General features: G+C 44.0%; 1 protein-coding gene across 6 annotated transcripts; it reads right to left on the minus strand.

Moving 5' to 3' along the window:
* Positions 1-584: 584 nt before the first annotated feature.
* Positions 585-12,001, minus strand: LOC131190035 (zinc-binding protein A33-like). Of its 6 annotated transcripts, none has more exons than XM_058166873.1 (7): positions 11,874-12,001; positions 7,941-8,427; positions 7,708-7,803; positions 5,936-6,169; positions 4,034-4,056; positions 2,136-2,431; positions 585-1,349 (listed from the first exon to the last, which is right to left on the minus strand). In XM_058166873.1, exons 2-7 carry the CDS (start codon positions 8,364-8,366, stop codon positions 826-828), a joined length of 1,599 nt encoding a protein of 532 aa, XP_058022856.1. In that variant the 5' UTR covers positions 8,367-8,427; positions 11,874-12,001; the 3' UTR covers positions 585-825. The 6 variants fall into 6 exon arrangements, with proteins under 6 accessions (XP_058022856.1, XP_058022855.1, XP_058022857.1 ...); XM_058166872.1 differs by having other exon boundaries at positions 11,855-11,987; XM_058166874.1 differs by having other exon boundaries at positions 7,941-8,430; positions 11,874-11,971.
* Positions 12,002-12,232: the final 231 nt, after the last annotated feature.

The following is a 12,232-nucleotide window of genomic DNA, read 5'->3' on the forward strand; positions in this document are numbered from 1 at the left end:
AGCATGAACTTCTTTCCTGAAGTCAATATAAACCATGAAATACAAACAACAAAGCTATAGTCATAAGGTACTAAAGAAATAGATAATAGGAAAGATGAGAAGGATAGTAGTAATACAGCCCTACTGGGTGGTTTGACATCCCCGGGGAATAAGACAGTGTTGTGGGAATTAGTTGTTTAGCATGATGATAGCATTGGGGGCGGGGGGGGGACAATTGTCCTTGTGTCTACTTGTTTTGATTTGCAATGCCCTATAGCATTATAGGGTGATGAGGAAAACCATCACTTGTTACACATACAAACACAACCCAGTATTGGAATATTTGAACATTTCTACTAAGGCCTTCCCTACCAAGGACAGGAAGCATGGCTTGTCGTCATTGTTTTTGCCTGCAGTGGAACACATTGAAATCAGGTAAAAAAATCTTGCACCACAGGTGGACAGAGGCAACCTCTATCCTCACTGCGGTCGACGGGTCAAGGAAATTAAACATTGGGAAATAGAAGGTCAACTTGAAAACTACACTTATAGCACTCTCTGTGCCTAGAACAATCATCACAGACCACAGTCAGGTCAGACCAGTTTCAAATTTATTTATTTATTTATTAATCAAACTTATATACCGCACCATCTCCCGTAGGACTCAGGGCGGTTCACAGGCATATTAAAACAATATAATAAATAAAAATCTTCCAGCAATTGCTTGCAAAGAGGGAATAGAATGGACTTACTCTTAAAACAGCCATCCTAACGCATCTCAATGTTTTCAACTTTCACTGGGCTGTTCTCTGCAATGCTAAGAGCACCCTGAGCTCCAGGTTCCACTCAAAGCTCCAGGTTCCACACCCTGAGGGGGTAGTCGCTTTGAGTGCTGAGAAAGGGCAGCAGCTCTTCATGGAAGCATGCTTGGAAAGTGTAGAGGTGGGACCTACTGCTGCTGTTGTAAAAAGAGAGCTGCCCCCCTTCAAAGTCCAGGTAGACCCCAACTTTTTCCATCCTTCTGCAGACCGGGAGGGGCGTACGGGGCTCACTCAGAGCTTGGTACTCTCCCACCTTCAGCTCAATAGCCCAAATACCTTCCTTGGGCAGAAATTTCAGCTGCTTCTTGCGCTCCACAGACTTTTTGGCCATCCCCACTATCCAACCGGGGCTGTCCCCAACATCGATCTCCCAGTAGAAGCGCCCAGTGGTAATGCCCTTCCGTCCCACCACACACCGGGTGGAAGTGAACATCTCCGGTTTTTCTTGCCAAAACCGTTGGCCAGGTCTGAACTGGACCCCAGTGGCTTTTTGCATGAAGACCAAGCCAGGATGAGCTGATTTGCAGTCCAAAGTTATCCTTGTAGGAACTGGAGAGGAAAGATGGAAAGAATTCAGAATGAACAAGAGCGGACTTGTGCAGCAGGGTATTGCAGGAGTATAAAGTGGTCCAGGAAAAAATTAGAAACAAATGAATGTAATATTAGCCAGCTGTTAATAAAGCTACTGCCATCCCCGGTATGTCTGAAGCTTCCTTTCTCTTTTTTAGCCCAGACTACATGATGGTGTAATTATACCATGTTTCTCCAAAAATAAGCCCTCCCCGTAAAAATTTAAAAGTATGCACAGCTGGTCCCCACCATTTCCTCTGGTTAGGGAGACAGAGCTGGAAATCAGGTAAGACGGCAAGAGGAGCCCCGTCTTGCTCCACGCGCCCCAAATTAATAAGACGTCCCCGAAAATAAGGCCAAAGCGCTTATTTCAGGATTCAAAAAATTATAAGACAGGGTCTTATTTTTGGGGAAATGCGGTATACAATAGGGTAATTATAGCGTTAAGCAATTATATTTGGAAGAGTTAGTGGTAAATGGAAAGGAGGCCATCAAAGAACACAGTAGGTTGACACCATCAAAGCTGACCCCAGTCAGAGCATAGAAGAACTCAAAGAAGCAGTGCAAGATCGGAAGATGTGGAGAGACCTGGCCCATAGAATCACCAAGAGTTGGACATGACTTAATGGATAACATCATCATCATCATCATCACATTACAGGGTTATTGCTGTGGAGTACATAGCCTTGAACTTCCTCAAAAAAAAAAACGGGATAAAAGTAATAAACCAATAACCAATACATTTGGTCTAAAACCTCAACTCACCTAGATATAGCCCATCCAGGAGCTCCTTCCAGGCGTAGAATTGCAGAGGTCCTTTAAACTCGCCCAGGTTCAAGTCTACAGCCACCACTTCATCTTCCTCCTCTTCCTCTTCTGTCTCTTGTTCTTCCTCCTCCTCATCTTCTTCTTCCTCCTCCTCATCTTCCTCCTCCTCAACGTCTTCATCAGTCTCATTCTCAGACTCATGTGTGTCTTCACCGCTGGCCTCCAGCCCATCTTCTCCTACCAGTTCAGCATCTAGTTTGGGTTTGTCCTGAGCTCCTTGTTCATTACGGACCCTGAAGGAGAAGAGCATCCCAAGGATCAGCCATTTTAGAATAAGCTGCCCCAATTCTATCAAAACTAGAGGAATCAGATCGCGGTCCTTCTACAGAGAGATATCTGAATACTTCTGATCAAAAAAGAATGATGCTCCATCATCATCATCATCATCATCATCATCATCATCATCATTATTATTATTATTTTGCCTCTTTAATGGATTTTGTGCACTAAGGGGAAAAAAACATGAAAAATATTGGACGAAAGTGGAAGGATTTAGAATTGGAAGACAATTACACCTGGGACTGCCTCCTGCTCCATAAATCAGGTTTTATTAGAAGCACACATGCATTTTTTAAAAATAATCACAGCAGAGGATGACTTCCAAAAAAGTTAGGTAGATTCAGACCTGATGGGAAGCTTCCTAGGGAAGCTCAAAAACCAGGAGAAAGCGATGGCCATGCTGTGGCCAAGAAAAAGCCCACGTCATCATCAGAAGGGAAGTCTCACTCAAGAGAATCTCCACTTCTTTCTTTTTGCAGTTTTACAGAGATTTTAGAAGTGATTTGGGTAGGAGCCAAAGGGCCAGAAGAACATTCTCCCTCCCAGTTAAACTCTTTTCATGGCCAAATCAACCTTGCTTTGCCTCTACTCCCAAGAAGGAAGAGGAGCCAACTTTATAATTGCAGTAGAGGTGTTTTTAATGGAAGTAAATAAGGAGCCATCTTCACTTCCATATACTGTATGGAGTTCCTTCACCTACTCATTCTGGCTTCTGAGAGGTGGAAGAGGAAGTCATGGCTGCAATGAGGAGGCAAAGTAATATATCTTGTATCAGGGGTGTCAAACTCAAGGCCAGCGGACCAGATCCAGCCCACAGAGTGCTTAGATCTGGCCCGTGGAGCCACCCTGGAAACAATGAAGGACTGACCCACGATGCCTCTGCCAGCAAAAATGGGGCTTGAGAGGGTCGCGCGCAGTGGCCCTTTTTGCTGGTAGAGGGCTGCAGGAGGCCATCACAGCCAAAAATGGAGCCCGGGGTGGCTGCACAGGCTCCTTCCCCCGAGCTCCGTTTCCGCTAGCAGAGTGCTACCAAAATAAACGGTTAGCAAAAGTGGATCCCCCCCATCCCTGCCTGGGCCACCACAGCTGCCCCTGATACAAGCCAAGCCCATTATGCCTACAGCGAGGAGGCAAACTAATGTAATGTTGGTTCATGCTTTTCTTCCTTTCGTGTATTTATTATATAGGTAGTCTTGGACTTGGCAACCATTCATCGAGGGACCAAAGTTACAACAATGCTGAAAAGAGTGATTTACAACCGGTCCTCACATTTGCAGCTGTTGGTCGTGGTCAGGATGCAAGTACTTGACAAGCAGCCTGCATTTACCATAATTGCCATGTTGGGGGTCACGTGACGGCCATTTGCGACCTTCCAAGCTGGCTTGGAGCAAGCAAAGTCAATGTCGACTCGCTTAGTGACTGCACCGATTCACTTAACAACGGTGGCAAAAAAAAGTTGGGAGGGGACATTTAACAACCACCTGGCTTATCAAAGGAAATGTTGATCCTAACTTTGGCTGTAATTTGATGTATAAGAAAAGAGAAACACTACTCACCTCTCTAGCAACTCTTTTGCCTCCTGTGGGAGAAGAAGGAAGGAAGGAAGGAAGGAAGGAAGGAAGGAAGGAAGGAAGGAAGGAAGGAAGGAAAAAGAAAGAAAGGTAAGATAAATAGTAAATAGGTAAAATAATTCCACGGTTATCACCCACTTTCCTGCCAAAGAGTTCTAAATTTTAATGGTGCAGAACAGATTCTGCTCTCTGAAGATCATATCATTTTAAAATTTAAATTGGTTTTAAATGGGTTTTATTATGTATATTGTTATTTTTAATTATTCGGCCATTTCTAATAAGTTTTTTAACTGATGTTTTATTTTGTATTTATATGTATATTTTTATTTGGCTGTGAACCGCCCTGAGTCCCTAGGGAGATAGGGTGGTATAAAAATACAAAAATAAATAAATAAATAAAATAAATATCCTAGTTTATTATCAGAAAAAAAAAATCCCAGTGAAATAAAATCACAACATATATACATATATAAGAAACAAAAATTGAGGACTGTAGAGTGCTTGAGATGCCACAGAAAACCCAAGGTGATGAAGGTGCATATACTGTAATGATTGATCTCTCCTTTACATGAACAAACCCTATGGAGTCTAGCAATTGTTACAGGAAATCAGTGCTACTTATTTTATTTGTTTTAAGAAAATCAATTTGGCCACCCAACTGGCTCTCAGTGATTCTGGATGGCTTACAAAGATTTAAAAAAGTGATATTGTCAGTCGTGACAAATCCTAATTGAACAAATCATGGTGTGAGAAGTTTTATATCCAAATATATTTTATTCTTTGTACTGTTTACATCTTCCTTTTTAAAAATATTAACAGAATCTACAACGGTCCAAGAATCAATGTCGCCAGCTTAATTAAATTAGCAAACTGCCTCAACCTCCAAAATAAGTTACCCAAGCCTAATCCACATATCAAAGGATGTCTGCAAGCACATAGAGATAATTAAATTAAGTTTCCCAACAGAACTGTATGTTCACAAACACACACACACATATACACACACACCTCAACATAAACACTTCCACATCCTGGGCTCCAAGATCACCACAGATGGGGACTGCAGCTAAGAAATTAAAATATGCTTGCTCCTGGGGAGGAAAGCTATGGCAAATCTAGACAGCATACTAAAAAGCAGAGACATCACCTTGCCAAGTGCCAAGTGTGTGTAGTCAAGGCTATGGTTCTCCCAGTTGCAATGTATGGTTGTGAAGGTTGGACCATAAGAAAGGCTGAGCGCCAAAGAATTGAGGCCTTTGAACTCTGGTGCTGGAGAAGACTCCTGCGAGTCCCTTGGACTGCAAGGCGATCAAACCGGTCAGTTCTAGAGGAGATCAACCCTGACTGCTCTTTAGAAGGTCAGATCCTGAAGATGAAACTGAAATACTTTGGCCACCTAATGAGAAAGAAGGACTCACTGGAGAAGAGCCTAATGCTGGGAAAGATTGAGGGCAAAAGAAGAACGGGACGACAGAGAACGAGGTGGCTGGGTGGAGTCACTGAAGCAGTAGGCATGAGTTTAAATGGACTCCAGAGGATGGTAGAGGACAGGAAGGCCTGGAAGAACGTTGTCCATGGGGTCGCGATGGGTCGGACACAACTTCGCAACTAACAACAACAAACAACAACAACATCCCAGATAAGCTCCCTCTATAGGTTTGCCACCGTACCCCGTTTCTCTGCAGCCTGCCCTTAAAATCAAATTGTTTTGCTTTTAGAATAAATATTTCTCTCACAACTGTCTGAATCACATTTTTATTTATTCTTGTGCCATCCCGGCTCAAGCTGGAACTCCAAATTATTCTTCTAACAATATTTTTGTGCAATCTATGCACCCAGCAATTTTCTTCTTCCCAAGAAAACCCCACAACTCACGATCCTCCTTACCTTAAGGAAACTAAAGTGGTCTTTGCATTCAAGGCCGGCTTGTACACGACACAGAGTTTCTGAACATGAAGCCATCTTGCAGTCCAGTTCCTTTAACTTGGTTTCCATCTGCGCCAAGTTCTTTTCTGTCTGGTTCTCTAAGGCCTGTTTTATAGCCAGCTCTCTGTCGTTCAGCAGCTGGTGCATCTTCCCAAACTCTTCAGAGATATGATCCGACAAGGATTTGGAGCAGGTCTGGAAAAACAGAGAGGGGGCACAGCAAAAGGTTGTGGTTTGGTCAAAGAGAAATGATCACCTGTCCACAATGGGGTTGGTTTTGGGGTAGACTCCTGAGAACACCTTGGACAGCCATGAAAAAATAAATCAATGAACCATCAAACAAATCAACTCATTTGATTTCTTTTTTGAAGCACTAATGACTCAAAACATCCTACTTTGCATCCTATGTGATGCAAAGAATTAACTTTCTGAAGGGGACTCTTAATACTAGGAAAGATGGAAAGAAAAAGATGAGGAAAAACAAATGCAAAGATGGCGGACAGAGTTACAGTGGCAATGGGGGCACCATTGGAAGATCTGAAAAACCAGGTTAGGAATAAATTGTCATGGAGAAACTCCGTTTTGCTTGGAGTTAAAAACTACTTGATAGCATATAATTTACTTTATATATTTATTAAACTTATATGCACCCATTTCACTGTCAGGTAACTCATAATCAATCAATGAATACCACTATAATGATTACCTAAGCAACACCAACAATTTAAATCTTTTGCATTTTATAATGTACTGTACTGACAGCACACATATGTGTACATACACACACAGTTGTATGTAGTTGAGTAGCGAAACATCTGCAAGAAAACAACCAAGCTCAGAAAGCACCAAAGACCCCCACCGTTCAACCCTGAGCTGCAAATATTCCCTTCTATCGGTACACAAAGTTCTAATTGTTAACTGTTCTTTGTTGTATCTTAGAGCAACGGTCACCAACCGGTGGTCCACGAGAAAATTTTGGTGGTCCACAGAATTCTTTTTTTTTTTTTTGCATTTTTTAATATTGCACTAAATCAGGGGTCCTCAAACTATGGCCCCTGGGCTGGATACATACAATGAACGTTTGTATCGCTGCAGAGAATCTCCCCCTTTGGGGTCTTTTTGTGTGGGTCGGAGGGGGGCAGAAATTCCGACTCGGGGTCTGCTTCAGCCTCCTGGTGTGGGGCTTTGGGTGAAGGCTGGAGGAAATTGCCACTGGTGGCAATGAGCCGGAGGCCCTTGTTCCAGTGGGACTGCATCATGGCCTGGAACTGGCTGACGTATCAGCCCACTGGGCCTCCAGGCACCGGTACCTGGCCTTGCACTCCCACAGGTCTTCCCTCTGCTTGGAAAGCCTATGCTCATAGTCCTCAGTGAGGTGCTTCTGCTGAGTCTCCTTCTTGGTCAGATCCAATTTGAACTAAGCCAACTCAGTTGAGTTTTGCCAACTCTTTCTCGTGGTGGCTGCTTAGCTCCAACAACTGCTTCCTGTTGGGGCCCTAAGGAGCCTGGGCAGGGAGTTAAGGAAGGGCTGGAAGGAGAGGGGTGAGTAGAGGGCGGCAATGCAGCCCTCGGTGTGAGTGACATTGAGTTGGCCACACCCACCCAGTCATGGCCACTTAGCCATGCCCACCCATTCACATCGACAGCAATAGTTGCTGGGCTGAAGAGAGAGAAGATACACTCAGTTTAGCATTAAACAGAAAGTCCCAACCATCACCACTTCTCAGCTGCACCTTTAACTCGATAATGTTCTCCTGCTGGTGGCACTGGCTCCTTTTCAACCGCTTGAGACCTTCCTCAAGAGGCTCCAGAGATGCCTTCAGCTGGTTCTAAAAGGAAGAGAAAGTGGAAAAAAGGTCACAAGTCACTTTTTCCGTGCTGTTGTAACTTTGAACAGTCATTAAACAAACGGTTGTCTTGTTCAACCAGAGGCCACCTTCCTTCTCCTCCCAGGTCCCATTCTTACCTGATAGGTCTGAACCGCGTTTTTGATGGGCAGGAAGTCGTGTCCCCGGTGCTGAGGCAAGTTCCGGCAGATGACACAAATGGGCTCCTCATCTTGGCTGCAGAAGAGCTTGAGAGGCTCCTCGTGTTCCTCACAGAAGTGCCAGCCTCCGGTGCTGCTCAGCTGAGTCCCTTCTTCCAGCTTTAGAAGCCGGGCCTTCTCGGCCAAGTTGCAGAGGGCTCGGTTGATCATTATGTGGCACAAAGCGAAGGGTTGGCAGCACTCGGGGCAGTGCCCTCGTCTTTGCCCTTTGGGGATGCAGGGCTCCAGGCAGGGAGCACAGAAGCTGTGGCCACAATTCAGCATGCGGGGCTCCCGAAAGAGGCAGAGGCAAATGGGGCACAGCAGGTCTTCAGTGAAACTGGACACTTCTCGTACTGAAGCCATTTTGGTCGATTCAAAGAGAGCCTGAACAGGTTTCCCAAGTTAGAACAGCTTCTATTTCTGCCTGCTAAGTGAACATAGAATAATAGGGTTGGAAGAGACCTTGGAGGTCTTCTAGTCCAACCCCCTGCCCAAGCCGAAGACCCTATACCATTCCAGACAAATGGCTGTCCAATTTCTTCTTTAAAACGATGATAATGATGGAGCACCCACTACTTTTGAAAAGGCAAGCATTTCACCGGTTAATTCTTCTCACCGTCAGGAATTTTCTCCTTAATTCTAGGTTGGATCTCTCCTTTGACAAGTTTCCATCCGTTACTTTTTGTCCTGCTCTCAGGTGCTTTGGAAAATAAGTCAACCCTCTCTTGTCTGTGACAGCCCCTCAAGTACTGGAAGACTGAGGCGAAGGGCTGTCTGCCCTCCCAGACAGATCAGACTTGGACACCCAAAGTCATGAACCGGGGTGGAATCTACTTACCTTCCTTACCGGTTCGGAAATGCACGCGCCCCACACGCATCACATCCGCACGCAGACCTTCTGCGCATGCTCAGAAGGTAAAAAAACCACATCACTCCTTGGTTAAAACCAGGAAGTAATGACACTCCAGGCGGGTGTGTCTACCGGCCACGATCGCTACTAGTTCGCGCGGTCTTATCCGGGAGCATTTCACCCTTGTCATGAAGCCTAAAACTACTTTTGTTACAGGGTTACAGAAACAGAGTCTGGAGGCGCTTCCTGCCTTTATCCTAAAGTGAACCAGGAAGGATAAACCCTGAGATGTTTTCTCAAATTGCATGCCTATTTTGGACACAGAAATTTCTTATCTCACCGCTGCCTGGGCTGCGTCTCTTCCTCCTCTTCTTCCAGGTAATTCTCACAGCCCGCTGCAGGGCAGGGAAACCCCTCAACGTGTCAGACCTGCCGCCACTTAAACCTCTAAATAAAAAACATCCTCTGCTCCATCAGTTGAGAAAGGCAGGGTTCTTATTAGAAGTGTGTGGCAGTGAAGCATAGCCAGAACTGAGCATTGCATGCCAAAAGCCCTAAGAAACCAATGTTCTTTTTTCAATTTACAATTCTTTTAGTATCTGTTCGAAGTTTCAATAGCACTGGAAAAAGTGAATTGTGACCATTTTTCTTGCCGCTCCCTGTAGACATCTGATCAAAATTCAGACAATTGGCAGCTGGCCTGGATTTTTGAGTTCCAGTGTCCCAGAGCCACGTGATCCCTTTTGCGACAAGCAAAGTCAAAGGAGAAGCCAGATACAATCAACAACTGTGTTATTAACTTAACAGCAGTCATTTGTTTAACAACTGTGGCAAAAAGACATCGCAAAATGGGGCAAAGCCCATTTAACACCTGCTTTGCTGTACAGTTCCTCGATTTACGACCACAATTGAGGTCAAAGTTTCTGTTGCTAAGCAAGACAGCTGCTAAGTGAGTTTTGCCCCATTTTATGATCTTCCTTGCCACCGTTATTAAGTGTATCGCTGCAGTTGTTAAGTTAGTAACACGGTTGTTAAGTGAATCTGGCTTCCCCTTGACTTAGCTTATCAGGTCACAAAAGGGGATCAGATGACCCCTGGGATACTGCAACCGTCATAAATATGAGCCAGTTACCAAGCACCTGAATTTTGATCATATTATTACGGGAATGCTGCAATGGTCATAGAGTGTGAAAAACAATCCGAAGTCCCTATTATTCAGTACTGTGGTTAACTTTGAATGGTCATTAAACAAATTGTTGTAAGTCAAGGACTACCTGTACTAACTGGGGGGTGGGGGGCATATATATAGTATAGATAGATCAGAGATCTTCAAACTTGGCAGCTTTAAGACTTGTGGACTTCAACCCCCAGAATTAGCATAGCTGATTGGAGAATTCTGGGAGTTGAATCCAAAAGTCTTAAAGCTGCCAAATTTGGGGACCCCAGAGATAGATAGTAGAGAATTTTTTATTGGCCAAGTGTGATTGGACACACAAGGAATTTGTCTTGGTGCCTACACTCTCGATGTACATAAAAGAAAAGATACGTTCCTAAGAATCAAAAGGGATAGCATTTAATGATAGTCGTAGGGAACAAATAAGCAATCAAATCATATTAGGAAACAGTCTATATAAATTGTGAGGATACCAGCAACAAGGTTACAGTCATATAGTCATAAGTATCTGTCCTGCTCGTCAATGACTACTTCAGTTTCAATCACAATACACGAGCAAACAATAGATACAAACTCAAAAGATTGCAGAAAATATGACTTCAGCAACAGAGTGGTCAATGCTTGGAATGCACTACCTGACTCTGTAGTTTCTTCCCCAAGCCCCCAAAACTTTAAGCTTAAACTGTCTACTGTCGACCTCACCCCATTCCTAAAAGGTCTCTATAAGGGGCATGCAGAAGCGCACCTGCGTGCCTGTCTCTGTCCTAATATTCCTTTTGACTTACTCTTTTCATGTATCCCAATTATGTTTATACTTTTATCTGTTCTCTTATATATGATTGACAAATAACTAAACTACAAAGTATGTAAACCAGAGGGGGGGACATGTTGGAGGTTGCAAGGCATGACAACACCCCCCCCCCCCCGGTTTTGCAAAGGAGACAAAGAGGAAGCTCTGGGCTTGATGGTGAAGGAGAGGAGAGATGGACGGCTAATCCGACTCATATTCACCTGCCTCCCTGCGATGCGTTTTGTATTTATCATCCGTGATAGTTGGATACATCACCCCAAAACTTCACACCCTTCAAAAGTAGCTCAAAAATTTATACTGATATTGTTTCCTGATTGCTTATTTGTAGCCTATGACTATCATTAAGTGTTGTATCATTAAGTGTTAAATTTGTACCCTATGACCATCATTAAGTGTTGTACCTTATGATTCTTGACGAAGGTCAAGACCTCCAACTTCAACTTCCAGACCTTTCGCCGCGAGCTTAAAACATATCTATTCTTTCGAGCAGGACTGGCTTAATATGGTTTTAAATATGGATTTTATTGGGGTTTATTTTATATTTTGTATTGTATTTTAAATTTAGGCTATTGGAATAAGTTTTTTAAATATTGTTTTTATTGAAATGTATCGTTTTTATTTTATCTGCCTGTTCACCGCCCTGAGTCCTTCGGGAGAAGGGCGGTATACAAATTAAATTATTATTATTATTATTATTATTATTATTATTATTATTATTAGGTATCTTTTCTTTTATGTACACTGAGAGTGTATGCACCAAAAACTAATTCCTTGTGTGTCTAATCATACTTGGCCAATAAAATTCTATTCTGTTCTATTCTAAAATAGGAAAAGAACAACCCCTCAAAGCGGACAAATTCCCAACTCTCCCTCCTTCCCTCCCCGCGCCATACTTGCATTTTCCACTTGGCGAGGGAGGGATTTTCCGCCCCTTTAAAGCCACGCACACAAAACCCTCCAGAGGTTCAGCCGCTTTTGCAAGAAACGACGACAAGCGGCATAAACACCCTACCCACCGCCGAAGGAGATGCTCACGTCGGCGGGTTGCTTGCTTTGAAAATTCAGACGCCGCGGGAAGCCAAATCTTCGCTCGGCCGGTGTTCGGGTTTTGTTTTGTTTTTTGATGCTTGCGGAAGCTCGAGCGGACTCGCGCCCTTCCTCAGAGGAAGCCCCTTTTTCAGTTTCGGTTTTGCAGCGATACCTGCAAATCAGGCGCTTTCCCGGATCAAGGCGGAGTTTGTGAAAAATCGGCAACTTTTTCTGCCAAAAGCTGTTCTTTTGGATTGATTAAAGGACAGGATCTCTGGAGGGGCAGCAAAGCAGAGAAGCCGGAAGCTCCCCGGATGCTTTAGGGAGCTCCCGAGGGCATCTATGGGAATTCTCTCCCAAAATCA

The sequence above is a fragment of the Ahaetulla prasina genome, chromosome 2 (genome assembly GCF_028640845.1).
Source record: "Ahaetulla prasina isolate Xishuangbanna chromosome 2, ASM2864084v1, whole genome shotgun sequence".
Lineage (NCBI taxonomy): Eukaryota > Metazoa > Chordata > Lepidosauria > Squamata > Colubridae > Ahaetulla > Ahaetulla prasina.

Coding starts and splice junctions, on each gene's coding strand:
- LOC131190035 (XM_058166873.1), bottom strand. CDS start 8,366: ATGGCTTCAGTACGAGAAGTGTCCAGTTTCACTGAAGACCTGCTGTGC. Junction 6,170..7,707: donor AGAACATTATCGAGTTAAAG/GTGCAGCTGAGA, acceptor CTGTTTTTCCAG/ACCTGCTCCAAATCCTTGTC. Junction 4,057..5,935: donor ACCACTTTAGTTTCCTTAAG/GTAAGGAGGATC, acceptor CTTCTCCCACAG/GAGGCAAAAGAGTTGCTAGA.